This window comes from Bidens hawaiensis, unplaced genomic scaffold (genome assembly GCF_021521415.1).
Source record: "Bidens hawaiensis isolate Kalapana, Puna unplaced genomic scaffold, B.hawaiensis_p1.1 tig00000512_1, whole genome shotgun sequence".
Taxonomy (NCBI): Eukaryota; Viridiplantae; Streptophyta; class Magnoliopsida; order Asterales; family Asteraceae; genus Bidens; species Bidens hawaiensis.
In genome coordinates this window covers 5,814,796-5,836,810 of record NW_027491033.1, presented here as the reverse complement: position 1 = coordinate 5,836,810, position 22,015 = coordinate 5,814,796, and the positions used below count along the sequence as shown (strand labels likewise).

General features: G+C 41.0%; 1 protein-coding gene across 1 annotated transcript; it reads right to left on the bottom strand.

The window, feature by feature from the left end:
• Nucleotides 1-252: 252 nt before the first annotated feature.
• LOC143634960 (cyclin-dependent kinase E-1-like) lies at nucleotides 253-7,956 on the bottom strand. The gene is made up of 16 exons (XM_077102899.1): nucleotides 7,608-7,956; nucleotides 6,845-6,955; nucleotides 5,143-5,246; nucleotides 5,023-5,065; nucleotides 4,855-4,953; nucleotides 4,701-4,770; nucleotides 4,528-4,622; nucleotides 4,421-4,454; nucleotides 3,720-3,804; nucleotides 3,544-3,621; nucleotides 3,154-3,201; nucleotides 2,577-2,609; nucleotides 2,360-2,468; nucleotides 1,408-1,641; nucleotides 667-730; nucleotides 253-500 (listed from the first exon to the last, which is right to left on the bottom strand). Exons 1-15 carry the CDS (start codon nucleotides 7,836-7,838, stop codon nucleotides 668-670), a joined length of 1,437 nt encoding a protein of 478 aa, XP_076959014.1. The 5' UTR covers nucleotides 7,839-7,956; the 3' UTR covers nucleotides 253-500; nucleotide 667.
• Between the last annotated feature and the right edge of the window lie 14,059 nt (nucleotides 7,957-22,015).

Here is a 22,015-nt window from a genome sequence, read left to right as displayed (position 1 = left end):
AGTAACACCCTTCTATCAATTTGGCCTTCTAGCCTTTCCTCAACTTTAGTATTATCTTTTTAGTTATTATGTAATTTTTATAGTTACTAACGAAAATCATTTATCGGAGTAACATTTATTTTATTACTTACATACTTTTAAAATAAAGAACTATTATTTGTATTTAAAAAATAAAAATGACGTAGCAACGGAAACAATGTAAGCATCGGAAACCCAGTGAAGACGTGGTGCTGATGTGGCATGTTTTAAGTCATAAATGGATGAGCTTTTAAAGCATTTTAATACTTTGTAAAATGTAGAATGCTAACAAAAACAAAAACAAAAACAAGAAAAAGATGACGGCTAATGCTTTTAAATAGCGAACCCGAAAAAATGGGTGAGGAATTTACAACAGTGTCTTTATAAATAACATGACAACAGTATGTTTATAAATAATATGCAGTCTTGCATTATACAAGATCCAGCTAAAAAGTCAAGTCACTTGATAGATTTCATATTCCCTGCATAACCAACAGTCCAACACCAATAAGAAACATTCTTTTTACCATTTTACAAAGATACAGGCAGAATTGGACTTTTTTTTTTTTTTTTTGCATAAACTTCATCTCTGTTTGCACCATAGCCACAGTAATATAGTGATAGAAATAAATTGTAAGAAAATAATACCTTAAAAACGCCTTGATTTCTGTTGTGGATATCCAGGCATACCCATTCCATCCTTCCTTCTTAACTAGTTTCATAAGTAAACATAGAATAAATAATAATACATAACAAGATTGCATAAAATTAGTGAGGGCAATTTCATATACACACGTATAAACTTTGAAAATATCATACATACTCGTACAAAACTTAAATATCATATATGCCCCATACAAACGAGTTAATATATCAAGTACACTCAATTTGCTAAAAAAACGTAATAAATGACCACCCTTAGTTTTCTAAAACTTTAAAAACTCAAAAATGGCCATAATTAACTTCAAAAAAAAAAAATTATTTACCCATTTTTAGCTTCTTTTGTTTTTTTAGCCGTTTTTAAATTAACTTCTTTTTTTTTATTTTTACCCATAAACAATAGGTTTAAACAAAATATCATTGATGTTGATCAAAATTCAAATAAGAAATGTTTAAACAAATTTAATGGAAAGGGGTAGAATGGTCATTAAGGTATGAACGATATTTTCAGTTTTGATTGGATATGTATGAAAATTTTCACGTTTGTAATGACATATATGAAACTAATCCTTAGTTATGTTAAGCCCACGGGCCAAGTTTAGGTTTTAAGGTTTCTAGTTTATTTCCTATATGTAAGAGGTTCTCTATTGTATCAAATTGAATTCAATAATATTATTCCACCCTCTTGAAAACGAAGACAAATGACTTTTTTTGAAATATTAATAAAACCTGCTGCTGTTGTTGGTGGGGTTGGGCAGCAACACCCCGCTGCATAGGAATATTCGAGGGGTTCATTGCACCACCACTGCCCATAGCCGCCTGTGAGGCAAGATTATAGGCGGCCATATTTTGCTGCTGCTGCTGTTGTTGTTGCATCCTCATCCCACCAACCATATGGACCGGACGTCCAACGTTTCTACTCGCCATTACATGTGCACCCCCTGACATTTGGTTTCCTGACGCCTAATGAATAAAACACATAACATATTCACTCTTTTCTCTGCGTGTGAAGTTAAACAGAGATTATTGAAATATTAAAATGTAACAGTCTACCATTGTTTAAATAGAGAAAATATGAAACCCTAATCCTAAATGAGCCAAACTCTAATGGTGACTAACCCTGTAATGGCTAAGGTTAATATATTCTGACACTGCTCAATGTAGCTATTAATTTAACAACCATTCTTGATACACGTATCCCAAATGCTATATAATAAGCGAGAATAATGCTCAAAAACACTTGGTCTAAATACCTATTTGTTTAGACTAAAGTTTGATGCAAGAATAACTGGAAAAATGTTTTTCTGACATGACAGAATGCCCATTTAAAGAGCACATATTTATCTCTAGTGTAAATATATCTTTTTTTGAAAAAAAAAAGTTCATGATTTCCAATATGAAAGAGAGAGAACTGCGATAACCGAATAAACACCTGTACATATTGCCTTAAATGTGATGCATAAGACGATTATCTAATGTGAACGTATTTTTAAATTTAACTATCTACCAAAAAAAATGCCTTGAAAAGGAGTTAAATAGTTATTAAGGCATGCTCAAGCAAGTCAACAAAATAGAATGAAGGGTAATGCAGTCTTATATTCTAGTTAACAAGCAAATGTATTGCAACTGATTAATATTATATTATTATGTGTCACAAGAAAGAAACGTCGTATAAGCATACCTGTTGAGCAGGCTGAAGACTTGCTGTGCCCTCGAAATCTGTATTGGTGTCGACTGGACGAATGGGATAATTTACGACTTTCTCCCCAGGTTGAGGTGATACCAGTGAACTGACCAATTAAATAAATTTGCATTAACATGACAGCTACCAAACTATGAAACTGTTTGTCTTGATGAATATATATATATAGAAAGTTATTTTGAGGAAGATAATTTACTTGCGTCCTGGTAATGGTTCCATACGAAAATACCTACATGTAAGAAGTCAACAGATTTAACAAGAAAAAAAAGTAATAATGATGCCACAAACTAACAGCAAAAACAAAAATAAAAAGAAAGTATATTTTTCTTCAATTGAGCACAGTTACAAATAAATTAACTTAGTAGTAATTTAGTGTCATACTTTATCAAGATAAATAAGTTAAATGCACCTGTTTTTTACATTAATTATATAGGTACCACTGCCTTTAAATTTCATCAAGTAGATCTGAGGTCTAAATTTCATCAAGTAGGATACGTGTATGGTGAGAAGCTTTGACAAGGTATTGGTTTCACTAACTTTGTAACTTTAATTCATAATTTTACATTTTGTGGATTCATGGAATGTGAACTAAATGCACAAATTTTTTACTTTGATACAGAACTTTGTAGATATGAGACCAAGACAAATATAATTATTTCACATATAAAAACTGTGTATCAAAGTAACATATTTAGTGAATCAAAAAGTTATGGCCCCTTTTCACACGCGTGTGCGTGCACACGCAGAGAGAAAGAGAGAGAGAGAGGGCTCACTCGTGTTCAAGAGCTTGCACTGCTGTTATACGTTTCCGGGGATCATATCTGCAACGTAATAATTGACAAAAAGAATAGTAAACATATTTGAAAAGAAAGATTAACTGAATAAATAGGTATGCATTTAAAGCACACAAACATGTTAAAAATGAAAGTACACAACATAATAAAGAATGTCAACAACAATTAACTGAGACAGAAGTTACAGTAAAGTATTAGTAATGTTTATGCATGTGAAAACAAAAATTACAAATTGCCTCTAGCTTGCAATCATTTTGGCAAGTGCATATTAACAAGGTGTCAAGGTGTTAACAAAATACACATTTTAATATAAAATGAAGCATATTTCATTAAATGGAAATGTCATAAATTTTGAGAGATGTCACATACTCCAACATTTTACAGAGAAGATCATATGCAGGATTTTTTGGAGAGAGATGAACAACACTGTAAAGACCAGGACTGTCACTGTAAGAAACATAGATGCATGACACGTGTAAGATGGTGATCAGAATAAATAACATTATTCACTAACTCATGAAAATAATAGATAAGGAGGAACATACTATTTGTGCCCTTGAATATGCTGCTGATCTGACTGCCAATGTGGAAGGTTAGCAAGTGTTGGCCACTTGTCTACCGTTGGATGGCCTGAAATTATGATTGTAGCTTAGTATATACAAATACAAAAGAGAAACTATCAAAAGAAGAGGTATGGGTCAATAAAATCATCATCCAAATCAAATAAAGTAGGGATGTTCACAGTTCAGTTTGGCTGGTTTTAACAGAAATTTTGGGCTGAACCGCTTAGTACAGAACCGGCCAAAACCGTTCAGTTTTGGCGCTTTGCCCCGTTTTACAGGATCATACCATTAGATCTTCAAAATTCAGCAATACAGATTTAGAAAAAAAGATGACACGCTTTATTGTTTCAGTAATAATATAGTGTGAAATTGGTTAAACTAATAAATATACGTATTATAATCAAATATGCTTTAACGTATTATAATTGTTAGATTCTTATATGTGAAATAACTATTGTATTTTTATTAAAATTACATAGATGATTAAAAAAATTAATTTTATTACTATTTCGTCCGGGCCAGTTTACCCGGCAGGTTCCAAACCGTAAACCGAACCATGAAAAACCCAGTTTTCCAAACCATAAGTGAGCATATGCAGAATGACATCTTGTCCGAATTTGGATTCAGAACTTTAAAACGCTTTAGTGGGCTGTATCAGTTTACAATTTCATCTTTTTCCTTACCTAAAACCTTGAAAATTTTGTCGAGTTGATCAAGCTGAAGAAGCAACAACCCCTATTAGGAAAACACAATATTGATAAATTCTAGTGAGCATAGGTATGTATGTCACCTGGAAAGGATTTGGTGTGGCCTTTACTTCCTGTCCTTGGAATAATGGCTTCAACGTCAGAAGCTCCGCAAATATACAGCCAACAGCCCACATATCTAATAATAATCATATCAAAATATGCATCATAAATATCATAAAGCCAGTAACTTAGAAACTGCAGCAATGTTCCATACCAACAGCACTAGTATAGTGCTTTGCCCCAAGAAGCAACTCTGGTGCACGATACCATATGGTTACAACAACCTGCAAATAATATTCACACAAAGCACCATATTAGAACTAGATATTACAAATAAAATTAGAAAATAAGTATATTTCAAATCTTACCCCGTTATCAGACAACGGTTTTAGTGGTGCCTGATATATTCTAGCAAGTCCAAAATCAGCTATTTTTACAATCCCTTGTTCTTCTCCATCACCCATAACCTAATTTCTCCATTAAATTAAACAGTTAGAAATAATATATCAGTGGTGACAATATACACACATTCTTACCAAAATATTTGAGGGTTTAAGGTCACGATGCATAATCCAATTGCTGCATTTTTTTATTAAATGTAAGTGCTTTATCTATGGAGATTATGCATATTGAACAGACTCAAAAGTTTTATTTACCTGTGAAGATAATTCAGTCCATTAAGTAACTGCCATAATATTGACTTCACTGTGTATTGGTTGATCGCTTGGTTGACTTTGTCCCTGTGATGCCTAATAATTTCCTAATGTTTTCACACACAAAAAAGAAAACGAACTAGTTAGATGTCAAGCAGTTAATGTGACAGTAGTAGAAATCGCCATAAGTTTATCCAACGCAATTAGATCATACTTTTTACTATGGCTAAGAAACAATATTTTTGCAGCATCCATTTTATTAAATATATGTGTTGGCCACCAAGTATTCAATTTTTCACAAAGACCAATTATATATTGAAACTATTTTATAGAACTTGGTATATATAAACAAAAACAGCTGTACCCAGTAAATCCCACAAATAGCAAAAGCTATTGGTGGGGTGTGGGAAGAGTGTGATGTAGGCGGATAGAGAGGCTGCTTCCAGAGAGACCCACGGCTCCAAGGCAGGACTTGGTATTTATATGTACATGAATTCATTTATACCAATTCCATTAAAAAAAATGCTTGACGAGAAAAATGAACAATTTTACCTAAAACACCTTGACACCTCATCAAATTAAGAGTCTTTTCAACACTATTAAAGGCCTTATCAGCATTCAACATGTGTTTGGCTGGAATTGATATAAATGAGAATGTAAATATAGAGTTAGAGATCAAATCAAATTTCTATGTTTTCTTATGTACTATTAAATAAAATCAAACTTCATTTCTTATCAGTCCTGATATGAGCTTTGTTTAATGTAGAGTCTGAACATAGGCTATGGTAAGAAGTCTAGGGTGTAAACAAGCCGAGCCTGAGCTCCACTAGACTCCAGCTCGGCTCGTTTAACTTACAAATAGCTTGAGTGACAGCTCGTTTTGAGCTCTATTTCTAAATTTCAAACTCGGCCCGTGGGTAATTTTTGAAGCTCGAGCTTGGCTAGTTTCCTATTAATTAAATATTATATATATATATATATATATATATATATATATATTTATAAATTATAATTATTTAAATATACTAATAAATACTAATATATTACATTCAAATTACATAAATAATAGGCTCACGAGCGGCTTGGCTCATTTACACCCCTAGTAAGATTCACTTGTGATCATATATGGGTTTGAAACCTACTTTGTAAATTTGTTTTGTTCGGTAAAAACCAATAAAATTGCAATGTAAATATGTAACAATGAATGATTTGGGATTCCATAAAAGGACAAAAGAATGGAACAACTATGACTCCCTGTGTTAGAACTAATTTGTCAGATATCTTGACAAAAACGTTACATGGGAATTGAATTAATTATATAAGTAACTATCATGTCTGATCACTATATATGCTCAACCTACAGGGAAAACAGAAAGGGGGGGGGGGTTAATTGTAAATATAGAGTCTGGTGACTCAGGTTCAATACTATAAAGGGTAACTTAACTTGTATCAGGGATACAAGTCTATAACTACCTTGTAATACAATGATTTCTTTTGTACAATCAATGAATATCGTTTTGTCGTCTATTGCTCTTAAATACGCATATATGGCTGCCTTAGTAAAAAAAAAGTTGAATATTTGGTGCCATTACATACATAATCACTCAAGAGATACATGTATGATCACAATCAGAAAATATACAATACTTCAACATAAATAACGAAAAATAAGGCAGTAAAGATAAGTAGGTAAATAAACGCTCACATAGAGGTCATGCTCAGCGTAACTGAATGCCAGATATAGAGACATATCTATATGATTGATGTGCACATTCACCAACTTCACCACGTTCTCATGTGATATTTCCCTAAGCAGCTGCATTCACATTTTAACATGTTCATCAAAACATGAAAGTATATACAAAATATTATAATCAAAGAGCTGGTTACATTTACAGACTACTGTTTCATTGGGCGGGCATCCACATTAACTAATATAACAACTTGTAAACTTTGGATGTGAGGTGATTTCACAAATAGTAAAATGCTACAAAACATGAAGAAGCATGGACAAGTAGACAACTCAAAAGGCAACTTTGACTACCTTTATCATAAACTCATAATATTTGTTTTTCTTTAATATTATAACTAATTTTGAGCATTTTTTTTTCTCTTATAAACTTTTAAAATATAATGTTTTACAAAATTCCGAATACACCATTGTAATGTCCTTTTTTTCATCTACGTTTCAGCATAAATTTTATAACTTTCAGTATAAACTTTATTCAAAACCGAGCTCCCGCAGCACATGGCAAAACGCACAAGCCAGGCCAGATACAATACTAGTTTTTACTACAACTACCGGTGCGACATGCTTATTTCAGCTACATTCCAATATAAATTCTAATAAAAACCACTAATTTGGAAAGTATTAGAAAACCTAACTCAAGAAGTGTACAAACAAATCAACAACACGACTGATATGAAAATAATAATAATAACAATAATAATAATAATGTGAAATTGACCATGATTTCTCGAATTGCAGTGGGCGAAACGCCATCGCCGTCTTTGGACTGCTTGAATTTCTTAATGGCGATGCATTTGCTCCGATTGGACTTGATTTTGGCTAAGAAGACGAGTCCGTAAGTTCCTTCGCCGATTTTACCGATGAGATCGTACTGCTGCAACCACTCCGGCCGATTAGGGGAATTATTGGTGTTACTGTTACTATTATTATTATTTCCTCTGTTGCTCATTATTTTGAAAAGCCCTAATTTGATTGATTTAGGGCTGGTTTCGCGGGCTAATGGTTTTGTTTGCAGACAGACAAATCAATCGATGGGAAGAAGAATATTGTTATTGTTATGTTGTTATTTTGGGTAGGTGATACTTTTAAGTGTATGCTATATATGTGTCACTACGCATTCGGGTAGCCTTCACGGGTTATGGTTGCCTATGATTTAGTGATGAATTTGGTGAAATAGTTGGATGCTTAATGGCTATAAGTTGTTTAAAGGAGAGAATGGTTATTTTGTTTAACGTTTTGGTCTAAATTTTTCGAGTTAACATTCCTCAACGTGCGTATGAGGTTTAACGTTTTTACCTTTATTTTTCTTGTCTAATGGTTGTGTTTTGCTTTACGTATCAGTCTAACTTTTGTGCATTAACAGACCCAACGGACGTGCATGTTGAAACACGTTTACGTATGTTTTTCGTTTCTTATTTCTTATGTTTTACGAGTTTTTCTAGTGTTGGTGGTCGTTGGTGACAGTGTCATTGATGCTACTTGGCAAACCCCCCCCCCCCCTTCTTGCGTTGTTAAATGAGAAAAGTGAAAGTGTATTAACAAAAAAAATGCTTATTTAGTTTACTTGAAAAGTGTGACACAAATAAACATGGGTTAAGGTAGTTGATGGAAAAGTGAGCTGGTAGTGCATGATTGACGAAGTTACAGTATTTTAGAGGAACACCCCTAATGCCCTTATATGTGTTAAGCATAACGATCTACGAGTTAACAGGTTAAATCTGACACGAACACGACATATTTAGCCTGAAAAAAGAATTTTATTGGAAAGAAAGTTAGCATTAACCTTTTGAATCAAACGAAACAAAAGCAAGCTTACGTTGGCTCACTTATAAATTGAGTCATCTCAGCTTTTTAAACTAGTTTTTTTTTTCTAATGAAACATGAATCTTTGAGAAAAATTATATGATAGAGTATAATCATGTCACATTATTACATAAAAAAAGAAGGTAAATTTATCTAATATGATGTTTTTTTAACAACTCATACACTCTCTCTCACTCTACAAAACCTCATTCAGGAGATACAAAACCTTATTCAACACTTTGATACTGGCAGGCTTAAGACCCTTTGAATAATATAATGTTAATTATTACATCCACTTATTAATTGTTAATCTTTTTTTAAAACGCTAACTCACTCACTCTCTAACTCTTCTTTCTACTATCTAAATTGCAATATTTTTTCTACACCAAGAGACTTGAATCCACACCCCTTGTACACACTAAACATAGCCGATTCCAACATGTTAATTCCGCTAGACCAAATATCATTTCAGGTAGGATGGTGTAGATGGAAGGCAGCCACAAGTATATTATGCGACAAGAGTTTCCCAACTAAACTAAAGGGGAAATTTTATAGGGTAGCAGTTAGACCTGCAATGCTATATGGAACAGATTGTTGGGCCATCAAGAAGGCACAAGTGCGGATAATGGAGGTAGCAGAGATGAGAATGTTACGCTGGATGTGTGGGCACACAAGGTTAGACCGGATAAGAAACGTTGTGTTTCGACAGAGATTAGGGGTAGCTAACATATCAGACAAGATAAGAGAGTGGAGATTGAGATGATTTGGACATGTGAAGAGAAGACAGACGACGAACCCGGTTAGATCCGTAGAAAACATTACTATAGAGGGGAGGAGGGGTAGAGGACGACCTAAGTTGACGTGGGATGAGAGAATTAGGCATGATTTGATAGACCTAAATCTCTCAGAGGACATTGTTAGGGATAGGAATTATTGGAGAAGTAAAATTAAAGTTTAAGGACTTTTAGGGAGAAATGAATACCTTAGGGGCCTATATTTACCTTATTTTTGTCACACACCATTATGGTATTTTTTTTCTTCATATATATATATATATGTGTATATATATATAGTATTATCATTTTTTTACTACGTGCTACTATGAATTATACTATAGTTGAACTTCGATTTCCTTTTATATTGCCGCATACATATGTAGTCAAGAGCCGAGGGTCTCTCTGAAAGCCACCTCTCTATCCAGTTGGATAGAGGTACGGTGTGCCTACATCCCAGACTCTACTTACAGCTTTGCTGTTAGTGGGACTACACTGGGTATAATTGATATAGTATAAATCTAATGGTAGTAAATGTAACTATTAAAATATAATTAAATACTATATAACTTGCACTTAACGATAGTATTTATTAAAATAAATACAATTACCAAAGACCTTTAGTCTGATGGTATCTTGGTGTGTGAATGGTTCCCTTTTTTTCATTCAAGGGTCGAGTCCTATTGTTAAAGAAAATACTAATTGTAAATTAAGTATGTTGTCTTTTTGCACTTCAATATATAACTAACAACAATGAGAATTAAATGTTGGTATTTCATATATTATTATATATATTACGTAGATTAGATAGGTGTGTAAGTTGGTATTATAAAACATACTAATTGCAAATTAAGGTATCATGTCTTTTTGCACTTGAATATATAACTAACAACAATGAGAATTAAATGTTGGTATTTCATATATTATATATATAAGGTAGGAAGAAATAAAACATTCATACAATTATAATAGAATTAAGTTTCATTGAAAATGGCAATCTTCCTTATGTTATTGATTTTTACTTCAGGTAATTAACTGAAGAAGCGTGGATCGACTCACTGGTAGACGATCTACTTTCCTCGGGTATGATTATACTATTTCACCGATGGTTTTCTTGGATCTGGGTTCTTCCACCTACAAAATGAACAGCACCGTCAACTTACCCCTCAGAAAGGGACAGAGGGGTCCTCTTTGGGGTAACCCTCCGGTGTGAGAATAAGTATTTGTGGGAGAAGATAATAATATGTGAGAGTAAGGAATTTGGAATGTATTGCTTAATAGCTGAATACTCTGTAATTGGATGTTATATGATATGATTGAATGTAATTGAATATGATTGAATGTCTCTCCTTGTGGAGTTGATGCTGTATTTATAGTGCTAGGGTTTCCACTGATTTGGCTCAGCCTTGTTGGCCTCCTCCAATTGCTCTGCGCCACGTGTCCTCTGGGACACCTGGTGCTTTCTCATTGGTTATAATCACGTGGTAGCACATAGGTTTTGCTGAGTTGTCCACCTTTCATTGGCAGCTGTCAACATCAGCATATTCTTATTCCTTAAAAAGATACCTTCTGGAAGGTTGTCTGACGTGCACAATCAAGGTTGCCCTAATCCTGATTTGGATAAGGACGAGGTTGATTATGTGCATGTGTGATATGCGCCAATCCTGAGGATGCGCGAGGTCTTCTCTTTATTCTCACGCGCAGATGTTTCATGCGCAGATGTGATATGCACGAGCATGTGATATGCGCCGCGCGCTGATACGCCACGCGCATATGTGATATGCGTGAGCATATGTGATGCCTGGGCATATGATGCCTGAGCATGTGTGGTGCCTGGGCATATGATGCCTGAGCATGTGTGGTGCCTGGGCATATGATGCTTGAGCATGTGATGCATGAGCATATGTGATATGCGCCATGCGCATAGGTTTTGGCTTTGTGCCTTCATAGTGTCTTGATTTCAAGCCTCTTGTCTATATCTTGTGGGTTGACCCGCCTTGCTCGGTGTTGAGGCGGGTACATACCTCTTCAAGCCCCCCAGTCTAATGTGTGTCTTGTCTCGCGCGAGCGAGGAAAGATAGATATTGGACTTTAGTTTGTTCTTTTAGTAGGGGTTTGTCTTTTTCTTCTTATTATTCATCGTTGCGCGAAATTCTATCCTTTTGGTTGCAAACGAATCGTCCCTATACGTAGTTGGTTGTTGCTGACGTGGGCCAGTGATGGAGACGTGTCAGACTTTTCGTGTGCTCGAGGTGCTACAGTTGCCTTTCGTGTCCCCTCACATGCTGTCAGGGACACGTGTCGCGCTCGCGTTGGTCCGTTCCTGCGAGTGGTGGCGCGTGAATTCTGGCAGCAGCTGTACAGTTTCTTTTCGTGTCCCCTCACACAGTGTCATGTACACGTGTCGCGCTCCCGTTGGCTTACACCTGCGAGTGGGGGCGCGTGAAGTCCGATCAGCACCAATTCTTCTCTCTCCTGGGCCTATAAAAGCCAGCCCTTTGAGTTTTTTATCCTTCATCTTCTTGTTTATTATTCAGAGTTCATTTCTTTCTTTCCTTGTCTTCTGCTTACCTTTGTTCTGCTTCCAGGTCCCTGTTCTTCAGACCATCCTTTGTTCGTTGTCACAGTTGTATGTCTGATAGCTCAGACAACACAATCTCCCCCATCCATTGCCGTAGGAAATCGTTAGTAATGTCTACATTGAAGAAGACCGGCAAGGGGAAGAAGGCTGCTGAGGTCTCATCGGAGGAGGTAGGGAGGACCAAGGCCGTGAAGAGGTGGAATGAAATCCCCTGCAAATTGAGGCAGGCTGATCTTGACAGCCTTATCGCCTCTCAGGGTTTTCTCCCTGTGTTTGGCTGCATGTTGCCTGGGGCCGGGCAAACGGCGGCGGACCCGCCTACCGGCTATATATCCCTTTATAGCCATTTTTTCACCCACTGCAACCTTCGTCTCCCGATGACAAGGTTTGTGGGTGCACTGCTTAGGTTCTATGGGATTCATATATCCCAAGTCCATCCGTTTGGACTTGTGCGCATGACTCATTTTGAGTTCATGTGCAAATCTCAGCGCTAGGAGCCCACCCCTCGGCGCTTTCAGTTTTTTTACAAGCCCAAGATCCAAGACTCTTGGTTCTCTTTTGTTCCTCGCAGTCAGAAGGTGAAGTGCTCCACTGTTTCATTCAAGAGCCTTCATGACTGGTCTGAGAGGTTTTTCTATATAAGGGCTGGTGTGATCCCCATCCGCATGACCATGCGCGCGATTTCTTCTGCGCCTGCGGATGTGGGTGTCCTCAAGAACCCAACTGGCACCTGGGTTAATAAGTTGACCACTGAACCATCCCCTGCCAAGAACATTTGTGAGGATGCGCTGGTGGGGGTTGGTATGAGCAGGAGGTGGGCGGATAGCGCGCTTGAGCCCGTTATCCAAGTCGACGGGTTGTGTAAGTTAATCTCATTGCTTTACTTCTGCGCGATTATAATTCCTTTTGCTGATATCATTCGACTTGTTTTGTGCAGTCACCAAGGAGTATATCCACGCCGCATATGATGAGCATATGGAGGGTGGCTCCGTCGCGCTCGGCGCTGGGGAGGTTGGTTTCCCCGATCGCTTCGATGACATGTTCATCCCTGTTGATCTGGGATTTGTCTTCGACAGCGATGCGCGTGGTAAGCCTTTGTACTTATGCATTTTCCTTTATAATACCAAATTTTGCTAACACTTCTGTTGCGTGTATTGTAGATGCGCTCGAAAACTACGAGCTGGAGCTCGCGGAAGAGGAGGAGGAAGAGGAGGCGCCCCAACTAAAGCGTAAAGCTAAGGGGAAAACTGGCGCAGGGGCCAGTAAGAAACAGAAGAAAGATGTTGCCCCTGTTGTTCAGGATCCTCCTACTCAGGCGGGGGGATTTGGGAAAACCCAGGAGTTTACCACCAAGGTTTCCTTGTCTTCCCTGCCTCAAAACGTGGGCAGACCTCCTGTCCACCTGAGGCATGGTGCCACTACCTCCTCCCTTCGCGCGGCGGAAAAGGGAAGCGGTGTTGCGCCTTCGACAGGTATACTTTGCTTATCCTTTAAGTCTCTATGAGCGCGATTCTGATAGAATTACTAATGAATCTTTGCTCACTCAAATGTTTGTAGAGCCGGCGACAGCGCCACAAGATGCCGGGGCTGCGCCGGAGGTCGCTTCGAAGTCCCCTGTTTTACCCTCAAAGAAGGGTAGAATGGACTTCATGGCGATGTTCGCTTCGCGAACGGAGTTGCGCCAAGGTACGTATTGCGCTCTTATTTTCTGACTTTCTTTTAGATCAAGTCATGAACCATTTATTTTTGTTGATTTTTTCATAGAAGCCGTAGCTGGCGTACAAGCTGCTGGCGGCACTCCTGGCGCCGGTGCCAGCGCCGTTGGCTCTGCTCCTGCTCCTGCAAGCGATGAATCTCCCCTAATCGGGATTACTAAGGAGCAGGAGGCCGTTTTGCGCGCCGACCTGGCGGCGTCGAGACCTCCCTCACCTCCTCCTGCGCACAGCCCTCCTCGCGAGACCGATTTTGGCTCTAGGTCGCAGGAGAAAAGGCCTGTTTCCGAGGAGAATGAGGAGTTTGAAGTTGAAGACTCCGACCGCGATCGCGCCAGTCCTGCCGCGCCACGAGGCTTCGCGGCGGAGCCTTCTCGTGGGGCTGGCGCTGACTTTTCTGCTTCATCCCCGCAGGTATTTGTTCTTTTTTGCTCCGCTGCGCGGAGTTCCATCTTAATGTTTTGATGACTTAGATAATTGCTTTGTTTTTGCAGGAAGCCGATCACATTTACCGCCCGAGATGGAATATTACTGAAGACAGCACATTTCAGTCCATGGGTGTGTGTGCGGAATTCTGGGCTCATGCTGTGCCTCCATCTGAAAGGAGGTTTCAGGATGACCGCGCTCGCGACGACCTGCTCAACGATCATATGTTTGCTGGGTCGGCTTTCTTTGCTGCCTCCCAAGAGCTTCGCAATGATTACGTAAAAGTACGTGATGCTCTTGCGGAAGCCAAACAAGAGGCTAAGGTGTCTGCTTGGCATCTTTCTGATGCTCGCGAGAGAGCTGAGAAGCTCCAAGCAGAGCTCAGTGAGAACAGAGCCAGTGCCAACAGCGCCTTCGTGAAGCGCGGTCATGAGCTTCAGGCTGCGCGGGAGAAGCTTTTGGCGGCGGAGGCGGACGCGGCCAAGTACTCGCGCAGAGCGCGCGACTTGGAGCTGGAGGCGGAGGCGCGTGACCAAGCTCTTGTCCAGTCTATCACTGAAAAATTATCACTGGAGAGTGAGGTTGCGCGCCTGAAGAAGGAACTGGCGTCCGCGCAGGCCGAGAAGGATGAAGCCTTGGCGATGGCAGCGTCTAGCCAGGAAGCACTTGATTCTGCGCGGGCGGAAAAGGAAGAAGTCCTGGCGGCAGCAGCGTCCGACAAAGAGGAGCTAAAACAGACTAAGGAAACTGTTGAGTTATTAAACTCTCAGGTTCCTGCCCTCGAGACGTCTGTTGCTGGCCTCGCGCAGGATCGCCAATGGCTGATCTCACAGGGCATGACTCGTTGCGCTTACGCGATGAAATACTCAGACGAGTTTCAGGCCCTGGTGATAGATTGCAACGCTGCCGCGCGCTTGGTGGGCCGAGCTGAAGGGTTCACGGATGGTTATGAATATGGCATGTTGAAGAAGAACCCATCCGAGTACCCTTATCAGAGCGACGTTGCCTGCGCGGACATGGCCGCGATGGGGGAGAAGTATATGAATACTCCCATTCCCATCCTTGCGCAGGTATTTTATCCTTAATGAGATTACCTTGATTTATTTTCCAAGTCTTTTTGTACTCATATTTTTCCATATGATTTGCAGATATCCGCGCTTGCTGACCAGCCCGATCTCGCCGCGCTAAAGAAATTACTTGACGAGTGCGAAGGGGCTGGTGGCGGCGAAGATGGCGCGGGGAATGCTGGCGTTGCTAGCGGCTCTGGCGTGGCCAAAGGATCCGCTCCTGACACTGTTGTGCTAGAAGACTCCATTCAAGATGAACAACTTGACTATGGTCAGTTTGGAGATGATGAGGAGCAGGCTGCGCCAGATGCTGAGGGCGATGATGAGGATTATGAAGAGGCTGACGTCGACGTGGAGACTTGAGAAGCCCTTCATGTTTTTTATTTTTATTTGTAATCTGTATCTTATCTTGTAAACTTGTAAATTTCAATGGAATGAAATTTTGTTCTTCCCTTCTTCGCATCTTGCGCATTCCCCATTCATCTCTTTATATTGCCTGTTTGCTTTGTTGAATATAAGATATGCTTGCACGTTGAAATACTTAATCCTTGTCATATTGTAAGTGATTTTGACATATTGATTATGTTGACACGCGCCTTGGCTTTTTCATTATTCCTCTTTTGCGCGACGTTATCGCGCATGGAATTATGAGTTTTTTAGCCTTTACGTGTCAGTACGTGTTACTCAGATATCCATTACAGTTTCATGCGCGACCTCGACCTGAGACCTTAACAACTATGTTTTGGCATTCGGTTTGCCTTAGTTGTGCTTAGGTATTTTTATGGTCAGTCTGCGCAGCATGTAGGATGGATGTTGTGAGTGATTTGAGCTAAGGCTCACATTATTGGGCTAAGGCCCTGACGTTTTAGAGTTAAGACTCATTAACGCGTTTGAGCTTGAAGCTCGCGCATGTATGTTTTACTTCGTTTTATTTCTTTTTGATGTCAATACCATGTTGTCATATTGCTCAAAATTAATAAAGGGAAGTGTGAAACATGTATGCAAAAGGTAATAGAATTGGGCTAAGGCCCTGACGTTTTAGAGTTAATACTCGTTAACGCGTTTGAGCTTGCAGCTCGCGCATGTATGTTTTACTTCGTTTTATTTTGTTTTGATGTCAATACGGTGTTGTCATATTGCTCAAAATTGATAAATGGAAGTGTGAAACATGTATGCAAAAGGTAATAGATTCCACATTAAGAGAAGATAGCGCGTATCATTATTCATAATGGCTTAAAAAGCCTTGATTACAAACTTGACATTTTTACATGAAACATTTTCTAAGCTGTGCCGCGTTCCATGCGCGCGGGATCTTCTTTCCATTCAAATCTTTTAAAGCATATGCGCCTTTTCCCAATTCTTCTGAGATTTGATAAGGTCCCTCCCAATTGGGGGACATTTTTCCCGGGGGTATCGCGCGGCTAGCTTCATTGTTTCGAATGACAAAATCATTTTTCTTGAAGTGGCATTCTTTCACGCGCTGGTTGTAATATTTTTCCAGTTTTTTCTTGTATTTGGCTTCACTGATGATAGCCGCCTCTCTGCGCCCTTCAAGTAAGTTGAGATCCAACCTTCTTTCGCGCTCGTTATCAATCTTGCTCATCATGAGCACTCTATGGGATGGGCACCCAATTTCTGCTGGAATCATTGCCTCTGTTCCATAGGTTAGGCTGAACGGGGATTCGCCATTGCTGGTTTTGCTTAATGTCCTGTGTGCCCACAGGACATTAGGTAGCTCTTCGACCCAAGAATGGGATTCTCCCTCTAACCTTTTCTTCAGCCCATTCAGCAAGCTTTGGTTAGCGCGTTCCACTTGGCCATTCCCCTGAGGGTGATAAACTGAAGTGAAAATTTGGTTGATGCGCAATTCCTTGAGCCAGCTGGATATCTTCTTGTCAGTGAATTGCTTGCCATTATCGCTCACAATTTCCATGGGCAAGCCAAAACGGCATATGATGTGGCTCCATATAAACTGCTTCATCGCTTCGGCTGTGATTTTTGCTAGTGGCTTGGCTTCAACCCATTTTGTGAAATAGTCTACTGCCACTACCAAAAATTTTACTCGCCCTTGCGCTTGCGGTAGGGGACCCACAATGTCGATTGCCCATTTGTGGAAAGGCCATGCGGAGGTCACCGGAATCAAGTTGTTCTTTGGCCGCATGGTGTTTGGCGCATAGCTCTGACATGCTTTGCATTTTTGGATCTCCTTTAGAGCGTCCAAGTACATGCCAGGCCAATAGTAACCTGCGCTCATTGCCTTGGCAACCACCATGCGCGGGCCAGCATGTATTCCACAGATTCCTTCGTGTATCTCTCTGATCACGTAACTTGCTTCCTCAGCATCTAGGCATTTCATGAGCGGCCCAAGATAAGAGCGTCGATATAATGTGCCATCAAGGAGTTCATAGTTCTGCGACTTGTGTCTTATCTTCCTCGCCTGTGCGCGATCATCTGGTACCTTTCCCTCATTCAAGAATTCCATTATTGGAGTTATCCATGATGAAGGGGTTGTATGAGTTACAAGGACAGACTTCGCTACCACCGACGGGTTGCTCATTACTTCTACCCTGACATCTTTGCCAAAGTGATCAAAACTGGTTGATGCCATCTTACTCAGCGCGTCAGCAAATTTGTTTTCACTGCGCGGAATATGAATGATTCTGAAGCAGTCAAATTGTTCGATGAGCTTTTTCGCCTGCTCTAGATACAGAGGCATGGTGTTCTCATTGGCATCATAAAGGCCATTGACCTGTGCTGCTACCAAGTATGAATCAACATGGGCCTCCAGCTTTTTAACTCCGAATTTGTGCGCGATGCGCAGGCCAGCCAGCAGGGCTTCATATTCAGCTTCATTGTTGGTGCTTTTGAAGTCCAACCTGATGGCGTAAGTATATTCATGATTCTCTGGATCTACAAGTTTTAGGCCTGCGCCGGACCCTTCGTTGTTTGAAGCTCCATCAGTGAACAATCTCCAAACATTTTCTTCATCATTTGCCCGCGGAGGGTCTACCTCGCGCTGAGCTTCTTCAATTTTTCCTTCTGGAATTTCGGCGATGAAATCAGCTAAAATTTGTCCCTTTATTGCTGGACGGGGCTTATAGGAGATCGTGTGCTCTCCTAATTCCAGCGCCCACTTTGTCAGTCTTCCTGAGAGCGCGGGACGCCGCAAGACTTGCTGGATGTTGTAACCAGTCAGAACTTCAATGGGATGACCATTGAAATATCTATGAAGCTTGCGCGACGCGTGTGTTAGTGACAAAACTAACCTTTCCATGATGGAATAGCGCGTCTCCGGATCTGTCAGCACCCGACTCACATAGTATATTGGCGTTTGGATTCCCTTGTGATCCACCAATAATACTGCGCCGATGGCGCGCTCTCCTGCTGATAGGTATAATGTCAAAGTTTAACCAGGAAGTGGAGCTGTGAGCGCGGGCAGATTTATCAAACATTCTTTGATCTCACTGAAAGCTTGCTCGGCCTCAGGAGTCCATTTGAACTGACTTTTCTTTAAGCAGTTTCTCAATGTATTGACAAATGGGGTAGATTTGGTTGCATGGTTCGCTAGGAACCTGTTGATTGATACCAATCTACCATTCAGTTTCTGAACTTCTTTCATGGTGGATGGCGAGGGCATGTCAAGGATGGCCTCCACCTTCTCAGGGTTCACCTTGAAACCATCCTTGGTGACCATTACACCTAGAAATTTTCCCTCTAGTACGCCGAAAGTACATTTGCTCGGATTGAGCTTCATGTTAACTTCCTTTAGGCGCCCAAGGGTTTCTTCGATGTCTTTGAGCATTTGTTTCTCCTCCCTGCTCTTGATCACCAAATCATCCACATAGACTTCTAGGTTTCTTCCGATTTGCTCGCTGAAAACGGCATCCATAAGTCTTTGGTAGGTGGCGCCCGCATTCTTCAAACCGAAGGGCATTTTTGTGTAGCAAAAAACACCCTTGTCGGTTCTAAATGCGGTCTTGTCCTCATCTTGTGGTGCCATTTGAATCTGGTGATAGCCTTTGTAGGCATCCAGGAAACATTTGAGCTTGAATGGCGCCACGGAGTCCACCTTTGCATCGATGTTTGGGAGGGGGTAACAATCTTTTGGGCACGCTTTGTTGAGGTCTTTGAAGTCAATGCACATCCTCCACGACCCGTTACTTTTCTTTACCATCACAGGATTGGCTACCCACGTCTGGTATCGTATCGGGCGGATGATGTTTGCGCGCAGTAAATCCTCAACCTGCTCATTCATGGCCCTCGCTTTCTCATCCCCCATGACTCTCTTCTTTTGAGCAATTGGCTCTACAGACTTGAACGTGTTGAGAGAATGTTGTGCTAGGTCTCGCGGAACCCCAGTCATATCAGAGTGTTGCCACGCGAAGACCGACATATATGCTGTGAGCAACCTTTTCATTCTCAATCTCGTGTCGTCTGATATCGTAGCGCCAATTGTGATTTTTTGCTCCGGGAATTTCAGGTTGAGAATCCATTCCTCTGGCGCGTTTTCTGCCATTGGATTTTTCATTCTCCCCTCCCGCGGAGTACTTGTCACTGCGCACAAATGATCTCGGTATACAAAAGTTACACCTGTTGGTGTTGGGAACCCCAACGCGCCGTGCGCTGGTGACGGTATGGCGTTGAATTGGGTAATCGTTCCCCTACCCAAGATCATATTGTGGCAAGAAGTGGTGGGCAAGACCAAGAAGTTAACAACTTCGGCTCGCTTGTGTTTCTCATCCCCCATAGTTAGCTCAAATTGTATTTGACCTAGGGGATGAATGATTTCATTTGAAACACCAGAGATTGGTGCATTCACAATTTCAAGCCTCGCTTGGTCTGCCGGATCCAGTTTCCTGAAACATTGCTCATACATGATATCTGACTCGCTGCCAGTGTCCACCAGGACTTTTGACACTTCGTAATGAGCAATGTGTGTAGTGATGACCAGAGGACTGCTAATTGAAGGGCCTCCCCTGATTTTTGGGAAGATTACTTGTTGCTCGCGCCAATCTCCTTGGATTTGCGCGCTTCTTTTTCTTGAGGTTTGCCCTTGCCTTCCTCCCTCGGCTACACAGATTCTTTTGTACTTTTTGCTGGCAGAGGCTCCTTCTGGTTGTTCATTTTCTGGTCTTGAGTTTTTTACCAGGTGAGCCAGCTTGCCTGATTTCACATCCTTTTCAATTGCATCCTTCAAGTGGTGGCATGCATCAGTGTTGTGTCTTGTGGACTTGTGAAACTCACAGTACTTGCCACTGTCTGATGGTCCCTTGTAGTGTAGTGGCTTGGGGCTTTTGAATTGGACATTCTCAGTGGTTAACACCTGTGAAGGCGTTTTAGTGAGGGGAGTCCATATTCTTGGCAGAGGTCTGTTAGGATCTCTGCCGCCTTCCCTCTTGTCACCCTCCCCGCAATTACGAACATCTTTTTGGGGCTGGGGTGAGCTTGGTTGCGCCTGCTTTTCTGCGGAAGAAAAACTGGTTGGTTGCAACCTGGACCATACAGAGTTCTGTTTGCCCCTTTTTTTCTTTGCTGCGCGGTGACTCAGCTTGATGTGCTCTTTCTCTTGCCCTATCTTGGGCAATTTGTTTTTCATTTCTCGCGAAAACTCGCGATGCTTCCATTAACTTGGCCCATGTGGTGGGCATGCCATCTCTGCTTACGAGAGCTCGGCGGAGTTGATCACTGCGCGCGCCTTGTATAAAGGCCACGCGCAATAGTTGCTCAGTGATACCTCCGATTGCCAGAGACTCCTGATTGAAACGAGTGATGTAGTCTTCAATCGTTTCATCATTCCTGCGCACGCAGTGCATGATGTCATCAGGGTCGCGTGTGTGTCTGCGCTGCTGTACGAAGTGGGCTTGGAACTTTTCCAATAGTTCCTCGAACCCATCAATTTGCCCCGTCGGCAAGCTCTCGAACCAGACACGCGCCGCGCCCGTGAGGCAGCGAGCAAACATGTGACACCATGTTGGCATCGTCCAGCTCTCTAGGTTTCCCGTGTTGTAAAAACCTTGCAAGAAATCGTCTGGATCTGTTGTGCCGTCATATTTGCCCAAACCACTCGGCATCTTGGTTTTGTGCTGGATGGGAGCCTTCGCGATGCGCTCAGTGAACTTTGAATGTTTCACCAAGATGGCTGGTCTGTACGGTGTGGTTACGTCCACTTGCCCTCTAACTGGTGGGCTGTACGGTATTTGCAGATCCAGATCGGCTCTGGCTCCAGGCGCCATGTTCACGTGCGCGCGGAGCTGTGAGCCTCCTGCATGAGTATCTCGCGTCTTCCTCATGCTGTGTACTTCTTCATCACTGAACTCAGTGTGTGCAGTGTGAACAGAATGTCCTTCTTCCGGCGCGCGCGGCCTTTTTGTTCCATGAACAGTTTGCTTATCAAACGCTTGCCTTTGTGTTAAGTCGGCTAGCTTTTTCTGTTTGACCATCTCATTGTACTTGTCCATTAGACGCCGCTGCTCGTTTATGAGCCATTCTTTAGGATCATTTGTTTCATCTTCTGGACCCATTGGTCCTTTTTGTTTCGCGCCGGCAAGATTTTGTAACGTGAGATCGTCTGGAGGAGTTTCAGTCTGGCCGTGAGGAGTTGTGATGAAGGGACGGTTACTGGTGGTGCGCGTAGAATCACGCGGCCCCCTCAGAAACTGCTGTCCCTCATTAACATCCTCACGTTCAATATCCTCCAGAACTTGATCGACGTTACGAGCACCAGAAACCATGGTGAAAATTTGTTTTTATATATAGATCTGATG

Excerpts from the sequence above, each read along its gene's own strand:
- LOC143634960 (XM_077102899.1), bottom strand. The coding sequence starts at position 7,838 with ATGAGCAACAGAGGAAATAATAATAATAGTAACAGTAACACCAATAAT. Across the intron at positions 4,623-4,700 it reads GCACTATACTAGTGCTGTTG|ATATGTGGGCTGTTGGCTGT; the intron begins GTATGGAACATT and ends GATTATTATTAG. Across the intron at positions 3,805-4,420 it reads CAAAATTTTCAAGGTTTTAG|GCCATCCAACGGTAGACAAG; the intron begins GTAAGGAAAAAG and ends TCATAATTTCAG.